Genomic DNA, 23,661 nt, shown 5'->3' on the forward strand with positions numbered 1-23,661 from the left:
CGAAACGAGCCGCCGCATAACAGCGTAGTTGCGTGCTAACTTCGAAAGAAGGTTGATGCGGTCCCTAGCGCAACTTATAACATCGTCGAAAATCAGTGCGGACGGGAGAGCTTTGGTACACCCTGTTAAAAAAACGGAAAAATGGAGGCGGTACAATTGGAGAGCGATCCGCCTTCACCCACATGCATAAGAAATTCATTAATATATATATATATATATATATATATATATATATATATTTGAATTACAAAAAACTAATAATAAAAAAATTGCATGGCGCGAGATTCGATCCGGCGACCTTCGGATTACGAACCCGAGCGCTTACCGCTGCGCCACGGCGCTGTAGATAATTGTTAGTCGTAGAGAGTATTTCACCACAACGGTTTCTTTTAACTGTCGATTTTCTGAGCTTTTATTATGCGCAGTATGAATCGAATCTGAATTTCACAATTGGCGGCCTCCCCTTGTTAGTGGAGAAGTTGTGCAGTTTCAGTTTCAAATGATAGAGCATAGCAATTAGTCGTCCTTTTATTGAAGGTTTTATTCGTCAAATCTAGATTTCGGGTAGTGCCTAGCCATTATCAATTCTAAAAAATACAAGAAGTACATAGTCAGGCGATAGTATAGGAAGTTACAACTCGTGGAATAACCAGTATGGCTAATACAAGATTACATACCATTTCATAGTATCAATACATATTCCAGTACGTCAGTCCCCTGTTGTTCGGGCATCTGTCACAGTTCTTTCAAGACTATTGTATAATGAAGGTAGGCTTTGCAGAGAACACACAGATTGGCTGTATGGCTCTATATTAACTACGTAATATATAACCTTCAAAGGAGAGCATCGTTGTTAATTGATTACGGTGTTGGACTACCTAGAGGGAGAGCTGTGTTCTAATTTCTCCCGTGCCAAATTCTTTTCCGCTATTCGCTTTATGCAAATTTGTGTCAGTGTCGTTGTGCAGCATCGAGGTGTAAGGTAGGGACATATACAGTTGATTCTGCACTCTATTAGCAGCTGAAAAGTGACTTCCGAATGGGAAACGTTTGATGACAAGGCGGCAAGTCAACCGAATCGTCCACTGGAAAACAGTCTGATGTGTTATACACGGCATTAGTGGTAGTACGTGTCTCATATGACAGGAACCTCTTATCGACGCACCTGATTCATACGACTGGTATGTCAGCGAGATACGCCTCCTTGCCCGATATACATATTCATGTTAATGTGATCATTCCCAAGGAACTAATGAAAACATAATAGTTTGTCGCATACACTGCAAGGATGGAAAGTAACAGTTCACAGTCACACAGTTTGTCTGTGCTCTGCAAAACATAAAAATAACGTTTTTTGAAGTTGCGTTCCGTTTTGGAAGTCTTGACTCCTGAATTCTTTTAACATACTTAACAGCCGTTTATTTGTTGTTTTCATTTCTATAAGACGTCTATATGGTATCTCGCCTACTCTTATTATTCACCATATTTAGTTGGGACGGTAACGTGTTCGTACCACAAAACTCATATTCTACACTCCTGGAAATTGAAATAAGAACACCGTGAATTCATTGTCCCAGGAAGGGGAAACTTTATTGACACATTCCTGGGGTCAGATACATCACATGATCACACTGACAGAACCACAGGCACATAGACACAGGCAACAGAGCATGCACAATGTCGGCACTAGTACAGTGTATATCCACCTTTCGCAGCAATGCAGGCTGCTATTCTCCCACGGAGACGATCGTAGAGATGCTGGATGTAGTCCTGTGGAACGGATTGCCATGCCATTTCCACCTGGCGCCTCAGTTGGACCAGCGTTCGTGCTGGACGTGCAGACCGCGTGAGACGACGCTTCATCCAGTCCCAAACATGCTCAATGGGGGACAGATCCGGAGATCTTGCTGGCCAGGGTAGTTGACTTACACCTTCTAGAGCACGTTGGGTGGCACGGGATACATGCGGACGTGCATTGTCCTGTTGGAACAGCAAGTTCCCTTGCCGGTCTAGGAATGGTAGAACGATGGGTTCGATGACGGTTTGGATGTACCGTGCACTATTCAGTGTCCCCTCGACGATCACCAGTGGTGTACGGAGAGTGTAGGAGATCGCTACCCAACCCCATGATGCCGGGTGTTGGCCCTGTGTGCCTCGGTCGTATGCAGTCCTGATTGTGGCGCTCACCTGCACGGCGCCAAACACGCATACGACCATCATTGGCACCAAGGCAGAAGCGACTCTCATCGCTGAAGACGACATGTCTCCATTCGTCCCTCCATTCACGCCTGTCGCGACACCACTGGAGGCGGGCTGCACGATGTTGGGGCGTGAGCGGAAGACGGCCTAACGGTGTGCGGACCGTAGCCCAGCTTCATGGAGACGGTTGCGAATTGTCCTCGCCGATACCCCAGGAGCAACAGTGTCCCTAATTTGCTGGGAAGTGGCGGTGCGGTCCCCTACGGCACTGCGTAGGATCCTACGGTCTTGGCGTGCATCCGTGCGTCGCTGCGGTCCGGTCCCAGGTCGACGGGCACGTGCACCTTCCGCCGACCACTGGCGACAACATCGATGTACTGTGGAGACCTCACGCCCCACGTGTTGAGCAATTCGGTGGTACGTCCACCCGGCCTCCCGCATGCCCACTATACGCCCTCGCTCAAAGTCCGTCAACTGCACATACGGTTCACGTCCACGCTGTCGCGGCATGCTACCAATGTTAAAGACTGCGATGGAGCTCTGTATGCCACGGCAAACTGGCTGACACTGACGGCGGCGGTGCACAAATGCTGCGCAGCTAGCGCCATTCGATGGCCAACACCGCGGTTCCTGGTGTGTCCGTTGTGCCGTGCGTGTGATCATTGCTTGTACAGCCCTCTCGCAGTGTCCGGAGCAAGTATGGTGGGTCTGACACACCGGTGTCAATGTGTTATTTTTTCCATTTCCAGGAGTGTATAACCAATGTATAGTATGGCAGCTGCCAAGACTACACAGAGAGAACAAACATTTCAATCACCGAACGGACAGTTCATAATATTGTGAAAAATTAGGTAAATAAATAAACAGTACACACAACGCCGTTGCCATTCTAGGCTGCTGTTTTTTTAGCACCTCTTGTTCTTGGACCGTTCACTGTTTCTCTTTTGCTTTTTTTTTACATTTCAGTACATCTTTTTCCTTTTTTCATGCTTAAGTTGTGTTCAGTTTTCGACGGGCTATCCACGGGGCCATGTTACCACTAAATCTGAAGGGGTGCGATGGGGAGTTTCCGTTGTCAGTATTTGACGTCATATCTCCTGCACTGTATGCCTTACAGTGATATAATTTTGCAGGTACTTTCTGTATTAAATGTGAATATTGTCTGCAGACTATGTTGGGAATGCAGTTACTAGTCAAGAAGTAATAAATTAAAACGCCGTGCGTAATCCGGCAGTTTCACTACATGAACAGCGAAAATGAAGCAAGCGATAATCTTTTTTCCTTTCATCGTTTTACGGTGGTTGTCAGGGAGAAGTAGTTTCGTAAAGCTGTCAAACTGTGTGTAAAGTCTGCTGCAAGTCATCAAGTGCTCTCATTCTCAGATAGTGGATGAATAACGTATGCGTATTCGCGCGTCGTGGGCTGCATCGCTTTTTTAGTCCTACCCCTTTGATAAGTAGGTGGTTCTTATTACCACAGTGATTCTTCCGTGACACTGGGTGGTTCGTGTACCAAAGTTTGGTTGAAATCGGTCCAGTAGTTTAGGAGTAGATGTGGGACATAAATATATATATACACAGACTGAGGCGACAAATCATGGGATACCTTCTAATATCGCGTCGGACCAACTCTACGTGACATGGACGCAAGTCATATGGAAGTCCCCTGCAGAAATATTGAGCCATGCTGCCTGTATAGCCGACCGTAATTGCGAAATTGTTGCCTGTGCAGAATTTTATGCACGAACAGACCTGTCGATTATGTCCCATACCGGGCGATCTGGGTGGTCAAATCATTCACTCGAACTGTCTAGTGTGTTCTTCAGGCCAATAGCGAAAAATTGTGGCCCGTTGCTATGGCACATTGTCGTCCCTAAGAATTCCATAGTTGTTTGGGAACTTGACGTCCATGAATGGCTGAACATCGTCTCCAAGTAGCCGAATATAACCATTTGCGGTCAATGATCGGTTCAGTTGGACAAAAGGGCCAAGTCCATTCCATGTAGACAAAGCCCAAGGCCTTACCGAGCCACCACCAGCTTCCACAGTGTCTTGTTGACCACTTGGTCCATGTCTTCGTGGGTCTGCGCCACACTCGAACCTTACCATCACCTCGTAGCAACTGAAATTGGGACTCATCTTACCAGGCCATGGTTTCCCAGTCACCTATGATCCAACCGATTGGTCACGAGCCCAGGAGAGGCACTGCAGGCGGTGTCGTGCTGTAAGCAAAGCCACTCACTTCGGTCGACTGCTGCAGTAGCCCATTAACGGCAAATTTCACCGTACTGTCCTAACGTATAGGTTCATCATATGTCCCACATTGATTTCTACGGTTATTTCAAGCAGTGTTGCTTGTCTGACAACTTTGCACAAATGACACTGATTTCGTTCGTTAAGTGAAAGCTGTTGGCCACGGCATTGCCCGTAGTGAGAGGTAATGCGTGAAATTTGGTACCCTCGGCACACTCTTGACACTGCGGATCTGTAAATATAGAATTCCCGAACGATTTCCCAAGAGGAATATCCCATACCGCGTTCACATCGGAAACCTTGCCACATTTATCCCCTTAGTACAAATGACAGCACTGCTAACGCATTGCGTCTTACACCTTACCTACGTGATACTACCGCCATATATATATATATATATATATATATATATATATATATATATATATATATATATATATATATATATATATGTGTGTGTGTGTGTGTGTGTGCATAATATGTAAGGATATCACAATGTCCAGCAAACGGACTATATAACGATTGCTGTCATTGCACGTATTATGACAAAATAGTGTTGAGGAGTAACTAAGCGGCGAGTGGTGTCGCAGGAAGGACGTGCGTCTGCTGCCCGAGGCGAACCTGCGTCGCAGCCCTGTCCCCTCCATGACGGAGGAGGACCTATACCACCACCAGTACGCCAGGCCCTTCACCTACACGCCACATCCTCAGCAGCAGCAGCAGCAGCAGCCACCACAGGCCCTCCAACAGAGGCGGCCGCAGAGTGACATCGAGAAGCATCCTCAGGCACGCATCCAGAAGAAGCGGACGGACAAGGAGAAGCCCCGCGGAAAGGTGAGCTCACCATACTCCACACCTACGTACTGTTCGGCCCAAATGCTATCGGAAAGTACGATTTTATCTCACTCCATGTAACCGAGCAGACTTTGATCTTGATCCCATAGGCGTCCGTCTAGAGCTTGCTCTTGACAGTGACCCAACGTCTGATTTTCTGCACCTATACTCTGAAAGCCTCAAAGTCTGTGGTCGAGGACGCTCAGGTACCACTGTTATTTTCCCAGTTACCTTTTGTTATGAATGACCGCCGGCAATACTCCTTATGACCTCGATTTTTTCTGATTTTACCGTCATCATCATTCATATATATATATCATAACGTCCAGAAACGTTTCCACTGACATCACGGGAAATTCTTTGATATTTAATCCAGCACGCAAATTTATCCAAAAACGTTCGGTATTTAGTGGGACGCTACTCAGCTTCGAGAAATTCATATCTCGTGTATGGTTTGTGAAAAAAGATCTGCCCATACTTGTAATCGGACTCTATACGTCTCGAGTAGGTGGCCACCACTGGGAATAAATCAGAGGGAGTCCCACAAGGTTCAATTTTGAATCCACTCCTGTTTCTTATGTGTGTGAATGAGTTTCAACTCAACATCGAACAAGCAGAATTGGTGCTTTTCGCAGACGATAATAGTGTTATAATACATCTCATTAGAGGGAAAGCAACAGCAGAAATGGTCAGTTATGTTTCCCAAACAATTATTAAGTGGTTCTCTGAAAAGACTCGCCTTAAATTTTGAGAAAACACGCTATATTCTGTTCTGTACAACAAATAGTCGTACCCAACAATTGATGTAGCACGTGAACGGGAGTCGGTAAGTAAGATAGAACGCTCCAAATTTTTGGTGTTAATAAAACTGGAAGATATTACTGAGCTTCTGAAACTATTTCAGCCACTTTTTCTCTTTATATGATTGCTAGTCTTGGAATAAAACGAATCAGTCTCCTGACATTTTTTGCGTATTTCCACCCAGTAACGTCTTATGGATTCATTTTTTGGGTCACTCAACACCTGTAAAGTATTAATTGCAAAAAGCGAACAGTAAGAATAAAAGGCGGTGTTCAGCCGTGGTCGCCATGTAGGTACCTGTTCTAGGATATGAGCATTTTAATTGCACCGTCACAATACGCATATTAGCTAACGAATTTCCTCTTAAACATCCATCGCAAAGTCAAAAAATTTTGATAATTTTTCCAATAGCATAAAATGTCTGACGGGTATCAAAGCAAGTTATAAATCTAATCTAAAAATCATTTATCCTGTGCAACTTCTTCTATTCCATGGATGATCTTCTATATACAAATTGGTAGTCTGCAACAACAAGAAAAAAATTGTTTTTAACTGTAATGCAGGAGTTGGATTAAAAAAGTCTTCATTAATGTTATTACACTATTGGCCATTAAAATTGCTACACCAAGAACAACTGCAGATGATAAACGGGCATTCATTGGACAGATATATTATACTAGAACTGATACGTGATTACATTTTCTCGCAATTTGGGTGCATGGATCCTGAGAAATCAATACCCAGAACAACACCTCTGGCCGTAATAACGGCCTTGGTACTTCAGGGCATTGAGTCAAAGAGAGCTTGTATGGCGTGTACAGGTAAGCTGCCCATGGAGCTTCAACACGATACCACAGTTCATCAAGAGTAGTGACTGGCGTATTGTGACGAGCCAGTTGCTCGGCCACCATTGACCAGACGTTTTCAATTGCTGAGAGATATCTGGAGAATGTGGTTGGTTGGTTGGTTTGGGGAAGGAGACCAGACAGCGTGGTCATCGGTCTCATCGGATTAGGGAAGGATGGGGAAGGAAGTCGGCCGTGCCCTTTCAGAGGAACCATCCCGGCAGTTGTCTGGAGTGATTTAGGGAAATCACGGAAAACCTAAATCAGGATGGCCGGACGCGGGATTGAACCGTCGTCCTTCCGAATGCGAGTCCAGTGTCTAACCACTGCGCCACCTCGCTCGGTTGGAGAATGTGCTGGCCAGGGCAGCAGTCGAACATTTTCTGTATCCGGAAAGGCCTGTGCAGGACCTGCAGCATGCGGTCGTGCATTATCCTGCTGAAATGTAGGGTTTCGCAGGGATCGTAACACATCTGAAATGTAACGTCGACTGTTCAAAGTGCCGTCAATGCGAACAAGAGGTGACCGAGACGTGTAACCAATGGCACCCCATACCATCACGCTGGGTGATACGCCAGTATGGCGATGACGAATACACGCTTCAAATGTCCGTTCACCGCGATTTCGCCAAACACGGATGCGACCATCATGATGCTGTAAACAGAATCTGGATTCATCCGAAAAAATGACGTTTTGAAACTCGTTCACCCAGGTTCGTCGTTGAGTACACCATCGCAGGGGCTTCTGTCTGTGATACAGCGTCAAGGGTAACCGCAAACGTGGTTTCAGAGCTGATAGTCCATGCTGCTGCAAACGTGGTCGAACTGTTCGTGCAGATGGTTGTTGTCTTACAAACGTCCCCATCTATTGACTCAGGGATCGAGACGTCGCTGCACGATCCGTTACAGCCATGCGGATAAGATGCCTGTCATCTCGACTGCTGGTGATAGGAGGCCTTTGGGATCCAGCCCGGCGTTCCGTATTATCCCCCTGAACCCACGGATTCCATATTCTGCTAACAGTCATCGGATCTCGACCAACGCGAGCAGCAAAGTCGCGATACCATTATACGCAATCACGATAGGCTACAATCCGACCTTTATCAAAGTCGGAAAAGTGATGGTAGGCATTTCTCCTCCTTACACGAGGCATCACGTTCCGCGCGGGATTAGCCGAGCAGTGTGGGGCACTGCAGTCATGGACTGTGCGGCTGGTCCCGGCGGAGGTTAGAGTCGTCCCTCGGGGATGTGTGTGTGTGTGTGTGTGTGTGTGTGTGTGTGTGTGTGTGTCCTTAGAATGATTTAGCTTAAGTAATGTGTAAGCTTAGGGACTGATGACCTTAGCAGTTTAGTCCCATAAGATTTCACACACATTTGAACATTTGAACGAGGCATCACAACAACGTTTCACCAGGCAACACCGGTCAACTGCTGTTTGTGTATGAGAAGTCGGTTGGAAACTTTCCTCATGTCAGCACGTTGTAGGTGTCGCCACCGGCGCCAACCTTGTGTGAATACTCTGAAAAGGTAATCATTTGCATGTCACAGCATCTTCTTCCTGTCGGTTAAATTTCGCGTCTGTAGCACGTCATCTTCGTGGTGTAACAACTTTAATGGCCAGTAGTATAGATCGGTGCCGGGAACGATGCAATGAAACTGTAGCTGTGCTTCCATTCTGCGGGCAAAGCGTCTTAACAGAATTAACCAGCTGCCTGTGGCACTTCCTACGGCACCAACACTCCAAGGAATTTTCACCAAAAGAAGGAATAACTAGTGTGAACTACAACATCTGCGTATGTATCTTAACTTGAAGAGCGTCCGTGACGAACCTGTCTGTTCTAAACCGGGAACGACGCTATTTATATGAATAATCGGTATTATTAAAAGTTTCTGGTTGGTGCTTTCGTCTGTGCAAGAATAAACCTGTATATTATTTTGTAATTTTTAGAAAATGTTCAAATGTGTGTGATTTCCTAAGAGACCAAACTGCTGAGGTCATCGTTCCCTATACCTACACACTACTTAAGCTAACTTATACTAACAAGGGAACCTCCCCATCGCACCCCCCTCAGATTTAGTTATAAGTTGGCACTGTGGATAGGCCTTAAAAAACTGAACACAGATCAATCGAGAAAACAGGAAGAAGTTGTGTGGAAGTATGAAAAAAATAAGCAAAATATACAAGCTGAGTAGTCCATGCGCGAAGATAGGCAACATCAAGGATAGTGCGAGCTCAGGAGAGCCGTGGTCCCCTGGTTAGCGTGAGCAGCTGCGGAACGAGAGATCCTTCGTTCAAGTCTTCCCTCGAGTGAAATGTTAAATTTTTTTATTTTCAGACAATTATTATCTGTCCGTTCTTTCATTGACGTCTCTGTTGAAAGTAATAAGTTTAGTGTCTGTGTTTTGCGACCGCACCGCAAAACCGTGCGATTATTAGACGAAAGGACGTGCCTCTCCAATGGGAACCGAAAACATTTGATCGCAAGGTCATAGGTCAACTGATTCCTCCACGGGAAAACACGTCTGATATATTCTATACGACACTGGTGACGGCATGTGCGTCACATGATAGGAATATGTTGTCGACCCACCTAACTTGTACACTTGGCGAATGGGTAAAAAGATTCTTCTACCTTGCCCGATTTAGGTTTTCTTGTGGATGTGATAATCACTCCCAAAAAAGTGATCGCATCGGACGGACGGACAGATAATAATTGTCTGAAAATAAAAAATTAAACTTTTCACTCGAGGGAAGACTTGAACGAAGGACCTCCCGTTCCGCAGCTACTGGCGCTAACCACGGGACCGCGGCGCCCCTGAGTTCACACTCTCCTTGATGTTGTCTATCTTGCACATGGACTACTCAGTTTGTATATTTTGCTTATTTTTTTTCATACTTCCACACAACTTCTTCCTGTTTTCTCGATTGATCTGTGTTTAGTTTTTCAAGGCCTATCCACTGTGCCAACTTATAACTAAATCTGAGGGGGGTGCGATGGGGAGGTTCCCTTGTAAGGACCACACACACACACACACACACACACACACACACACAGACACACACACACAAACACACCCATGCTTGAGGGAGGGACTCGAACCTCCGGCGGGAGGGACCGCGCAGTCAGTGACATGGCACCTCTAACCGCGCGGCCACTCCGTACGTACGGTTAAATAAACCTGTTGTATTAAAAATTTGTTTTTATGTAAATAACGTCTTACGTAGGGCGGTGGGGACTTCACGAACACGAAGTACGTTCGCCTGAATGCAGTAGTTTGCCCCCGTTCCTCAAGTTCACCTCCTGTAGACCCACTATTGCAGCGTGCTGATTATGCTCGGCGCTGTGCAGGAGAACGTGCGGCTGCGCCCCGAGGAGCTGCCGGGCTACAGCATCCTGCCGCTCAAGAAGGGCTTCGACCCGACGCCGGGGCCTGCGGAGCGCCCCCCGCCGGAGGACGGCGTCCTCAGGAGCGACACGGCCCGCAGGGACTTCCGGCGCCGCCTGGAGCACCAGCTGGAGCAGCCCCGCCGCCTCTCACCCTCACCTGGGCCGCACACCGTCTCGCTAGAAGACTACGCCAGGTACCTCCCGTCGGACTCAACTCGGCTGACGTTTGCGCTTGTACCAACTCCTATGTTACATGTTTCACAGTTTCAGCATAACCAGAATGTATCGGTGTGCATACGACATGTTCTAAAACGCTGAGTACAAAAACAGGCTCTTCCTGTGCGCTCACACCTAGGTTCTATTGGTGATAAAAATGTAGTGTTTTGCCGGCCGGTGTGACCGTGCGGTTCTAGGCGCTTCAGTCTGGAACCGCGTAACCGCTAGGTCGCAGGTTCGAATACTGCCTCGGGGATGGATGTGTGTGTGATGTGCTTAGGTTAGTTAGGTTTAAGTAGTTCTAAGTTCTAGGGGACTGATGACCACAGACGTTATGCCCCATAGTGCTCAGAGCCATTTGAACCAGTCAAGTGTTCTGGACAGCCCTTGGGGTAGGGACCATTTGGATCGTCTTAGTGTCACTGCCCTACAGTAAAAGATCAAACTATGAATAATAAACAGTTTTTCCTGCTTAGGTAAATGTAACAAATAGGTTGGTTCTTTTTGCATTTGATGGTGTCTGCGGTCGACTTGATGGACTTCCGAAGGCAGCATTAATTAAAACCCAAAAAAGTTTTTTTTACCTATTATTTCACCGTCACTAGCGGACCAAAACACAGCCGAGGCTTCCAAGACAGCAATGCACTGCTAATGGCTGAAAGGCTTACGATGTATTCCTAAGATTCAGATCTGGAACAACCTTCAAATTTTTCTTCATATCATTATCCGTTTCCGAGGTATAGAGGTTCCAAGTTACCCTACTGGTACACGAAAACTACGCATATAACATCCAGTGTGAGGGTAAACGTAGTTTATAAAGTGACGTAGCACGGAGAAATATTCTGTGAAGTGTCTCCGGTGTCATCTGGGACCTCCATATGGTAAGACTGAAGCAGATGCATTTTTTTTTCTCTTTCGCGTAAAATCCTGTCTGAGGTCTAAAATTAGTTTTACGTTATTTCGATTTCACATAAGTAACCCATCTAATGTTTGCTGACCAGTACATTTCTTTTCATATAAGTTACAGGCCGTGCCGCAGCAGGAAAAACCCGTGGAAAATGCTCCTATCGGTGTACAAAAATGTGAATATGTTCCGGTTTATTCAAAAGACTGTGACTAAAAAGTGGCGTACCAGCTGACTCATTCTACGTTCCTCAGAACATTTGAAAAATTTCGTCTAGCGAACATTTTCACGCCTTTTTATGCTGAGCGAAGCAGACAGTAGCACTGCCAAAGAGACAGAAAAGTAATAAATACTAGAAGAGAATAGACAGTGGTCGTGTTACAGAAAGAGAAAAGGAGATAATGGTAGTGTGAGAGAAAGAGGGGAACACGGTGGCAGTGGAGCATAGTTAAGAGTGAAAGAACAGTGGTAGGAAAAGTGACGGAGAAAGTACCAGTGGGAGAGGAGTAAAGAGAAAGAAAAAGTGGAAGTGGGTGAGAGCCAATGATAATGAGAAGCAGAGTGAATGACAATGACGAACAGAGTGATAGGGGCAGAGAAAGAGCGAGAGAGAGAGAGAGAGAGAGAGAGAGAGAGAGAGAGAGAGAGAGAGAGAGAGAGAGAGAGAAACAATCGGAAAGAGTGAATGAGGGGAGACAAGCGGGTCGCGGTGGCTGAGCTGTTCTAGGCGCATCAGTCCGGAACCGCGCGACTGCTACGGTCGCAGGTTTGAATCCTTCCTCGGGCATGGATGTGTGTGATATCCTTACGTTATTCAGGTTTAAGTAGTTCTAAGTTCTAGGGTACTGATGACCTCGGATTTTAAGTCCCATAGTGCTCAGAGCCATTTTTTGAGGGGAGACATGACAATAGTAGTAAGACAGAATGATGGAGACTGTGATACAGGACGCAATGACTGACAGACACAAATTGATAAAGACTGTGAGTTGGGTAACGAGTGAGTGAGAAAGGGAAACTGGAAGTGGATGGGTGCAAGCGACTTATAGCGATGCACTAGTTCAGAAATGGTTCAAATGGCTCTGAGCACTATGGGACTTAACATCTGAGGTAATCAGTCCCCTAGAACTTAGAACTGTTTAGACCTAACCAACCTAAGGACATCACACACATCCAAGCCCGAGGCAGGATTCGAACCTGCGACCGTAGCAGTCGCGCGGTTTCGGACTGAAGCGCGTAGAACCGCTAGACCACCGCGGCCGGCGATGCACTAGTAGTGAATGTGAGGAGTGACAGTTAAGGGAGCTTGTGGTAGGCTGAGGTGAGTTGCGTGTTTAAAAAAAAAGAGGCAGCTAGTACGCCACTTTTCGGTCGTTTAAATAAACAACAACATATTCGGATTTTTTTTTTGTGCTTGGGTAGGAACTTTTCTCTGATGTCATTTTAACGAACCAGAAACAAATTGGAAATGCTGTCTGATCGTCATCAGAACTTCAGAGGAACGAAAAGAAATGAGCCTGCATTGCGAAACCTCCCCTCGCTATTAAGTAGGGTGAGAAATGATGAAAGTTAATTACCTCTGACGCCAAAGAACCACCCTAATTACACTGTGAACAGCGGGGTTAATAAACGCTCATTTTCTGCCCAGCAGTGGATAAATTGGGGGTGGAGGTAACCACACAATTTCATTAAATATGCACAGGAATTAATAACTACGAAATGAAATTCCAAGTCACAATAAATTTCTGACTTTATTAGCACAAGTAATTTCGTTAAAAATACTGTCAAGTAATTCAGTAGAAGTTTCTCCAGTTGTACCGACAGTGATATTAACCACAAAAAAGAAAAAAGATTGGAGTGATTTATGGTTAGCAAAGTTGAGAAACGTAAGCACGTGATGGTAAGTTCCGCTCTGTAACGTATTAAATTTTGACAGAATCAAATCCGCGACTGAGCAAGAGTGGTTGATTCATGCTTGGAACATAAGTGAAGTTGTTGTGCTAATAAGCCAGCCCCAGTGGCCAGGTAGAATCTAACCGTGAAATTATTGATGGTTATTAAATTCATCGCGACGTATACCGCCGTAAATCTCACCGTCGTTGGGATGTGAATGTGCTGCCTGTGGGAGCTGCCGTCCGCAGCTCGTGGTCTCGAGGTCGCATTCTCGCTTCTCGAGCACGGGGTCCCGGGTTCGATTCCCGGCGGGGTCAGGAATTTTCACCTGCCTCTAGATGAGTGGGTATTTGTGTTGTCCTCATCATTTCATCATCATCATTCATGAAAGTGGCGAGATTGAGCTGAGAAAAGGTTGGGAATTCGCTGATAACCGCGCAGTTGAGCGCCCCACAAACCAAACATCATCATCATCATCATCATCATCATCATGTGGGAGCTGCCGATGTTTCGCTACGTACCCATGTGTGCGCATCGCTGGTGCGTCGCCCTCGGACGAGGTCTGAACCTTGAGTCTGCTGTGCAAAGTCTCCGCCTATAGCATCCTAGCTTGAGAGTACTCCAGCTGCGTGCGGAGCCCCAAGTGTGACTACCGAGCGTAAAAACGCGAAGTAGCACTGCTTCAGACTGAAACCGAAGTGTCCCCTCTTCAAGAACAAGCTGAAGCCACTCAGAGCAGAATGCGAACAGAAGTTAAAAGCGCACAGCGCGTCAGTTCTGTGAAGTTTCCATGTGTCAAGCAGCAATTTCCAGTCAGGAAGTAACTTACACTACTGGCCATTAAAATTGCCACACCACGAAGACGACGTGCTGCAGACGCGAAATTTAACCGACAGAAAGATGATGTGACATGCAAATGATTAGCTTTTCAGAGCATTCACACAAAGTTGGCGCCGGTGGCGACACCTACAACGTACTGACATGAGGAAAGTTTCCAACCGATTTCTCATACACAAACACCGGTTGACTGGCGTTGCCTGGTGAAACGTTGTTGTGATGCCTCGTGTAAGGAGGAGAAATGCGTATCATCACGTTTCCGACTTTGATAAAGATCGGATTGTAGCCTACCGTGATTGCTGTTTGTAGTATCGCGGCATTATTGCTCGTGTTGGTCGAGATCCAATGACTGTTAGCGGAATATGGAATCGGTGGGTTGGGGGGGGGGGGGGGGGGGGAGGTGTTAACACAGAACGCCGTGCTGGATCCCAACGGCCTCGTATCGCTAGCAGTCGAGACAGGCATCTTATCCGCATGGCTGTAACGGATCGTGCAGCCACGTCTCGATCCCTGAGTCAACACATGGGGACGTTTGCAAGACAACAACCATCTGCACGAACTGTTCGACGACGTCTGCAGCAGCATGGACTATCAGCTCGGAGACCATGGCTGCGGTTACCCTTGACGCTACATCATAGACAGGAGCGCCTGTGATGGTGTACTCGACGCTGTACCTGGGTGCACGAATGGCAAAACATCATTTTTTCGGATGAATCCAGGTTCTGTTTGCAGCATCATGATGGTCGCATCCGTGTTTCGCGACATCGCGGTGAACGCACATTGGAAGCGTGTATTCGTCATAGCCATACTGGCGTATCAACCAGCGTGATGGTATGTGGTGCCATTGGTTACACGTCACGGTCACCTCTTGTTCGCATTGACGTCACTTTGAACAGTGGACGTTACATTTCAGATGTGTTACGACCCGTGGCTCTACCCTTCATTCGATCCCTGCGAAACCGTACATTTCCGCTGGATAATGCACGACAGCATGTTGCAGGTCCTGTACGGGCCTTTCTGGATACAGAAAATGTTCGACTGCTGCCCTGGCCAGCACATTCTCCAGGTCTCTCACCAATTGAAAACGTCTGGTCAATGGTGGCCGAGCAACTGGCTCGTCACAATACGCCAGTCACTACTCTTGATGAACTATGGCATCGTGTTGAAGCTGCATGGGCAGCTGTACCTGTACACGCACATCCAAGCTATGTTTGGCTCAATGCCCAGGCATATCAAGGCCGTTATTACGGCCAGAGGTGGTTGTTCTGGGTACTGATTTCTCAGGATCTATGCGCCCAAATTGCGTGAAAATGTAATCACGTGTCAGTTCTAGTATAATATATTTGTCCAATGAATACCCGTTTATCATCTGCTTTTCTTCAGTAGTGTAGTAGGGAAGACGTTTGGAGTCACACTAGACGGAGTATGCGCCTGTTGCAGGAGACACGACGGGCGCGGCGGCGCGCAGCGGCTGCCTCCCGAGCAGCTGCGCAGCCTGCTGCCCTGGAGCTACCTGGCGCCGCCCGAGGAGCTGCCGCGCCGGCACGCCAGGGCGGACTCTGACGCCGACCTGGAGATGCCGCCGGTGCCCGTGCCGGACTACACGCTGCACTTCCGGCAGCGCTCGCGCGACCGCCTGCCCTCCTCCAGCCCCGCCTCGTCCTCGTCTGGGTTCGCCGAGGAGCGCACTCATGCCGCCGGTAAGCCTCTCCTCCATCCGCGCGTTGTTGGACCGTAATATAGCAAAGGGCCATCAGTACAAGTTTATCCACAAGAACGGGTGGTTATAATTCAAGTGCAGCTACTCACAGAGGTTTCTCATTGTAGGCTATAATTATCGTATGGCAACAGAACTAGGTAGATCTGCTAATATGTTAATGCAAAATCGATTTATGCAAAAAAATAAATAAATAAATAAATAAAATAAATTAAAGAAAAAAATAGTTCCAATTTTGGCCACCAGGTGCAAATCTGGCGCTGTGTAGGATCACGCCAACGTCTCCAATGCACATATTGAACAAATTGTGTAATCGGCAGTTAATAATAAAATCATCATGATGTTCTCACTTGTTTAATCTGTTCTGTTCACTTTCTGTTCCTAATCCATTACACATGTCTCCATCTGGTGGTTTGAAAAGTTCTCGGAATGGAATAGAAAAGAATTACTTACATCACAGAAACTTTACTTTTCAATGTAGTCTCCTTGTAGATTAATGCACGTGGTCCAACGATGTTCCAGTGCCTTCATCCCATCTCGAAAATGAGTTTCCTCCGGGCCTGGAAAATACCGGGTGATCAAAAAGTCAGTATAAATTTGAAAACAGAATAAATCACGGAGTAATGTAAAGAGACAGGTACAAATTGACACACATGCTTGGAATGACGTGGGGTTTTATTAGAACCAAAAAAATACAAAAGTTCAAAAAATGTCCGACAGATGGCGCTTCATCTGATCAGAATAGCAATAATTAACATAACAAAGTAAGACAAAGCAAAGATGATGTTTTTTACAGGAAATGCTCAATATGTCCACCATCATTCCTCAACAATAGCTGTAGTCGGTGTTGTGAACAGCACTGTAAGGCATGTCCGGAGTTATGGTGAGTCATTGGCGTCGGATGTTGTCTTTCAGCAACCCTAGAGATGTCGGTCAATCACGATACACTTGCGACTTCAGGTAACCCCAAAGCCAATAATCACACGGACTGAGGTCTGGGGACCAGGGAGGCCAAGCATGACGAAAGTTGCGGCTGAGCACACGATCACCACCAAACGACATTCGCAAGAGATCTTTCACGCGCCATCTGTCGGACATTTTGTGAACTTTTTTTTCCACTAATAAAACCCCATGTCATTCCAAGCATGTGTGTCAATTTCTACCTCTCGATCTACATTATTCCGTGGTTTATATAATTTTTTTCAAATTTATACTGACTTTTTGATCACCCTGTAATAGTCAACTCCGACTATCAATTCCTCATTTGAAATGAACCTTCGTCCACCAAGAAAAATTTTCAGTTTTGGGAAGAGATGGAAGTCTGACGGAGCCGTATCAGGTGAATAAGGCGACTGTGGCAACAATTCATACCTTAGTTCGTGTAATTTTGCCGTGGCGACGGCACACGTGTGCGGGTGCGCATTGTCTTGCTGAAAGATGACTTTCTTCCTTGCTAAAACTGGCCTTTTTACGCATATCTTTCGTTTTAATTTGTCTCACATTTACATCTACGTGATTACTCCGCTATTCACAGTTAAGTGTCTGGCAGAGGGTCCAATGAACAACCACCTTCAAGCTGTCTCTACCGTTCCACTCTCGAACGGCATGCGGCAACAACGAGCACTTAATTTTTTCTATGCGAGCCCTGATTTCTCTTATTTTATCATGATGATCGTTTCTCCCTACATAGGTAGGTGCCAACAGAATGTTTTCGCAGTCGGAGGAGAAAACTGGTGATTGTCCAGGAGGTTAGCATAGTATTCTCCAGTAATTGTTTGCCCATTGGGGGAGATAATCTACCAACAGAATTGCTTTCACATCCCAGAACACTGATGCCATGACCTTTCCCACTGTAGGGATTGTCTTTGCTTTCTTTGGTGGCAGAGAATCAGCATGTTTCCACTGCTTTGACTGTTGTTTTTGTCTCTGGGGTATAGTAGTGCACTCAAGTTTCATCTGTGGTCACAAACCAGTGCAAAAATCGTGTTTGTTTCTCCTAAAATGGACCAAAAATTGTCCCAATATGTCCATTCTCATGCGTTTTTGGTCCGGCATCAAGAATCGTGGCATTTTGCAGATAATTTTTTCATTTATAAATCTTCAGTTAAAATGTGATATACCCTCTCAGATGGCATCTGGCAAGTGTGAGCAATTTCACGCACATTCAATCGGAAATCCTCCATGACCATTTTGTGCACTTTTGTAATGATTCCTGGAGTAGTGCCACATCTTGGCCGACCATTATGCAGATCATCATCTAATCTCTCCCAACCAAATTTAAATTCATTTGTCCATTTGGCAACAGTTTAATATGAAGGAGCAGAGTCTCTCAGTGTGTTCTGGAAATCAGCATGAATGTCCTTTGCTTTCATGCCATTCTTTATGAAGTACTTAATCACTGCTCAAATCTCAATTTTTTTCCATCTTCACAAATCACTAAGATTGAACAGCAGCCATGTCGCCGCCACAGCTCTCTTCCAAGAGCACTGACATGGCGCATGTTTACAGGCGACAGCCCAATGAATATCAAATGAACAACTAGTTGCGCTAGCACTGACCTCTCATATATTCATATGAACTATTTTTTTCCAGTGTAAATCCTTTCCAATTTGAGGCATTAGAATATCAACCAAGTTTCGCTGCCATACCATAATTACAGCCCACAGTCTGCTGAAGTAGCAGCACTGTAATTAAAACTATTCAATACCTCGGGGGTTTCAAATGGCAACTGCACTTAAACTAAAGGCTGGAGCACGAAAAACCAGCCCCAAGTACAGACTACTCACTAATTACACACAAATGTTGCCTGCCATGATTAGGTACAACAGCAGCATTAGCTTATTTGTTATTTCTTTATCACCTAATTGTTAAATGTTTATTGATTTGCTGTTGTATCTACTCGTGGCAGGCATCTATTTGTGTGTAACTAGTGAGCAGTCTGTACTTGGGCCAGTTTTTAGTGTGCCACCCTGTACAGGATATAAATAAATTGGATACATGACAGTGTGTAGAGCATCACTCCATTTTACTTGTAACTTACATCATAGGTGCCCAATATAGGCTCCGTTCTTGATACAGCAAACATCGTGTGCAGTTCACTGAAGTCTTCATTGCAGTTGACCTAGAAGGCACAAACTCAGCAGATTGACATTCAAAACCATTCACTAGCATGAATGAATTCAATATAACGATATGGAGTAATGATTTGTATACATGTTCCAACATGCCTGCCCTCTAATGGTGTAACTGCAACTACATCAAAATGTGCACAGTGAATTAAAACTTGCACAGGTGCTTTACGCACTTACACGTGTCATTTTTCTATATATCTTGTAGTTTTCATGCAGCAATTCTATGTGCTTATGAATAACACTATGTTGTCTCAGATACTTCTCTTTGTCCCTTGCATTTACCCGCTTGCATATGATGGCTTTTGCATTACTTACGGCTGCATGCAGCTTTACTGTATGATTACATGATGATGGCATCCTCTTGGGTAAAATATTCCGGAGGTAAAATAGTCCCCCATTCGGATCTCCGGGCGGGGACTACTCAAGAGGATGTCGTTATCAGCAGAAAGAAAACTGGCGTTCTACGGATCGGAGCGTGGAATGTCAGATCCCTTAATCGGGCAGGTAGGTTAGAAAATTTAAAAAGGGAAATGGATAGGCTGAAGTTAGATATAGTGGGAATTAGTGAAGTTCGGTGGCAGGAGGAACAAGACTTCTGGTCAGGTGACTACAGGGTTATAAACACAAAATCAAATAGGGGTAATGCAGGAGTAGGTTTAATAATGAATAGGAAAATAGGAATGCGAGTAAGCTACTACAAACAGCATAGTGAACGCATTATTGTGGCCAAGATAGATACGAAGCCCACACCTACTACAGTAGTACAAGTTTATATGCCAACTAGCTCTGCAGATGACGAAGAAATTGAAGAAATGTATGATGAAATAAAAGAAATTATTCAGATTGTGAAGGGAGACGAAAATTTAATAGTCATGGGTGACTGGAATTCGAGTGTAGGAAAAGGGAGAGAAGGAAACATAGTAGGTGAATATGGATTGGGGGACAGAAATGAAAGAGGAAGCCGCCTGGTAGAATTTTGCACAGAGCACAACATAATCATAACTAACACTTGGTTTAAGAATCATGAAAGAAGGTTGTATACATGGAAGAACCCTGGAGATACTAAAAGGTATCAGATAGATTATATAATGGTAAGACAGAGATTTAGGAACCAGGTTTTAAATTGTAAGACATTTCCAGGGGCAGATGTGGACTCTGACCACAATCTATTGGTTATGACCTGTAGATTAAAACTGAAGAAGCTGCAAAAAGGTGGGAATTTAAGGAGATGGGACCTGGATAAACTAAAAGAACCGGAGGTTGTACAGAGATTCAGGGAGAGCATAAGGGAGCAATTGACAGGAATGGGGGAAACAAATACAGTAGAAGAAGAATGGGTAGCTTTGAGGGATGAAGTAGTGAAGGCAGCAGAGGATCAAGTAGGTAAAAAGACGAGGGCTAGTAGAAATCCTTGGGTAACAGAAGAAATATTGAATTTAATTGATGAAAGGAGGAAATATAAAAATGCAGTAAGTGAAACAGGCAAAAAGGAATACAAACGTCTCAAAAATGAGATCGACAGGAAGTGCAAAATGGCTAAGCAGGGATGGCTAGAGGACAAATGTAAGGATGTAGAGGCCTATCTCACTAGGGGTAAGATAGATACTGCCTACAGGAAAATTAAAGAGACCTTTGGAGATAAGAGAACGACTTGTATGAATATCAAGAGCTCAGATGGAAACCCAGTTCTAAGCAAAGAAGGGAAAGCAGAAAGGTGGAAGGAGTATATAGAGGGCCTATACAAGGGCAATGTACTTGAGGACAATATTATGGAAATGGAAGAGGATGTAGATGAAGATGAAATGGGAGATATGATACTGCGTGAAGAGTTTGACAGAGCACTGAAAGACCTGAGTCGAAACAAGGCCCCCGGAGTAGACAATATTCCATTGGAACTACTGACGGCCGTGGGAGAGCCAGTCCTGACAAAACTCTACCATCTGGTGAGCAAGATGTATGAAACAGGCGAAATACCCTCAGACTTCAAGAAGAATATAATAATTCCAATCCCAAAGAAAGCAGGTGTTGACAGATGTGAAAATTACCGAACTATCAGCTTAATAAGTCACAGCTGCAAAATACTAACACGAATTCTTTACAGACGAATGGAAAAACTGGTAGAGGCCAACCTCGGGGAAGATCAGTTTGGATTCCGTAGAAACATTGGAACACGTGAGGCAATACTGACCTTACGACTTATCTTAGAAGAAAGATTAAGGAAAGGCAAACCTACGTTTCTAGCATTTGTAGACTTAGAGAAAGCTTTTGACAATGTTGACTGGAATACTCTCTTCCAAATTCTAAAGGTGGCAGGGGTAAAATACAGGGAGCGAAAGGCTATTTACAATTTGTACAGAAACCAGATGGCAGTTATAAGAGTCGAGGGGTATGAAAGGGAAGCAGTGGTTGGGAAGGGAGTAAGACAGGGTTGTAGCCTCTCCCCGATGTTGTTCAATCTGTATATTGAGCAAGCAGTAAAGGAAACAAAAGAAAAATTCGGAGTAGGTATTAAAATTCATGGAGAAGAAATAAAAACTTTGAGGTTCGCCGATGACATTGTAATTCTGTCAGAGACAGCAAAGGACTTGGAAGAGCAGTTGAATGGAATGGACAGTGTCTTGAAAGGAGGATATAAGATGAACATCAACAAAAGCAAAACAAGGATAATGGAATGTAGTCTAATTAAGTCAGGTGATGCTGAGGGAATTAGACTAGGAAATGAGGCACTTAAAGTAGTAAAGGAGTTTTGCTATTTGGGGAGCAAAATAACTGATGATGGTCGAAGTAGAGAAGATATAAAATGTAGGCTGGCAATGGCAAGGAAAGCGTTTCTGAAGAAGAGAAATTTGTTAACATCCAGTATTGATTTAAGTGTCAGGAAGTCATTTCTGAAAGTATTCGTATGGAGTGTAGCCATGTATGGAAGTGAAACATGGACGATAACCAGTTTGGACAAGAAGAGAATAGAAGCTTTCGAAATGTGGTGCTACAGAAGAATGCTGAAGATTAGATGGGTAGATCACGTAACTAATGAGGAAGTATTGAATAGGATTGGGGAGAAGAGAAGTTTGTGGCACAACGTGACCAGAAGAAGGGATCGGTTGGTAGGACATGTTCTGAGGCATCAAGGGATCACCAATTTAGTATTGGAGGGCAGCGTGGAGGGTAAAAATCGTAGAGGGAGACCAAGAGATGAATACACTAAGCAGATTCAGAAGGATGTAGGTTGCAGTAGGTACTGGGAGATGAAAAAGCTTGCACAGGATAGAGTAGCATGGAGAGCTGCATCAAACCAGTCTCAGGACTGAAGACCACAACAACAACAACGGCTGCATCAGTGATTTGTGTCATATTTAAAAATTACTTAGTGCTACATGGGTGTGGACATTGGCTCCTACACATTCAGATTTCAAAAATTTGCAATATTATCTTGCGCATTACATACTGAATGTAGGAACACATTTTGTAAGACAGCTTGTAACTAAATTGCTGTTAAAAATGGTTTCTAAGTTCTTGCTAATGTGCTTAGCAACACAACATATACTTTCTCCTCCACAGACTTCAGCACAATCACTGCAAAACATTGTGAACAGGCAACAGTTACAGAATATATGTAGACAGTGGCATTTTGCACAGAGGCAATGTACACCAGCAGAGAGAGTTACAGGCATCTGATGACACTATTGCATGCAGTACATTCCTGTAATTATTTTTAATAGGCAAATTATGTAATGAAGTTAAAATTACTTGCAGTAATGTTACTAGCACAATAAATTCTACTCTTTATTGCTGCACAAAATGTATGTGTTTTGTTAAAAATTTTACCAGTGGTAAAAGTCATCTCATGCATGTTCTTTTGTTTGTATGATACTTAAAATAGTGACAGTCATGTCACCAGTATAATAAACTACAATGGTCATTACTATGTAAAACATAATGAGGTTTTACAACATTGTGATTATAGTAAGTAGTAGTCCATCTGGTTCATTAGTTAACATGGTACTTAGAATTTTATTGCAGTTGTTCAAAAACCTTGTTAAAAAAATTGGTTGAAATAGTTTTCAGTAACATCATTAATACAATCAACTACATTCGTTTGTCCCCTGTATTGATTCTACTGATTCACATTTAAAATTCACATTAACATCACAAATTTAATATAGTACTACAGACACTACCAAACAAAATAACGTAGCTCCACAGCACTGCCAGACATCATGATTGTAAAAGCAGTCACTTGTATCTGCTGGTTCATCTGGTACTTAAAATATGACTATACTTTGATCTCCTCCAAAATGTTCATGGTTTTCCCTTACTAGTTGTGTGTAAAATTTTTAATATTTTGTTTATGTCTAATGCAGATTGTCTGTCTTCCCTCAGTCTATGCGCATCATGTTAATGGCTTATTCTCACCCTCTGACATGTTCCTTAAAATGTATACTAAGATTTAACAAAGGCTTAATCTGAACATAGTATGGGTTATTGAAGTGAAATGGAAATGAGACAAGGATTTTTGGTCAGCTGAGTGCAGTGTAATATCAACAGCAGCAGAAAAATGATTGAGAATATGAAGAAATAAAGAAAAAATATGATACCGAAAAGGTAATACAGTATGTAAAGGGAGATGAAAATTCAATAGTCATGGGG

The 23,661-nt window shown here is 44.5% G+C and overlaps 1 protein-coding gene across 1 annotated transcript in view; it reads left to right on the forward strand.

Moving 5' to 3' along the window:
* Window positions 1-23,661, forward strand: part of LOC126481458 (uncharacterized) — a 331,508-nt gene that overhangs the window by 302,068 nt on the left and 5,779 nt on the right. The window contains exons 7-9 of the mRNA XM_050105231.1: window positions 5,042-5,285; window positions 10,281-10,513; window positions 15,607-15,866. Of these exons, the coding sequence (XP_049961188.1) occupies window positions 5,042-5,285; window positions 10,281-10,513; window positions 15,607-15,866 (737 nt within the window). The remainder of the gene's footprint in view (window positions 1-5,041; window positions 5,286-10,280; window positions 10,514-15,606; window positions 15,867-23,661) is intronic.

Source organism: Schistocerca serialis, chromosome 5, assembly GCF_023864345.2.
Source record: "Schistocerca serialis cubense isolate TAMUIC-IGC-003099 chromosome 5, iqSchSeri2.2, whole genome shotgun sequence".
In the NCBI taxonomy this organism is placed as follows: domain Eukaryota; kingdom Metazoa; phylum Arthropoda; class Insecta; order Orthoptera; family Acrididae; genus Schistocerca; species Schistocerca serialis.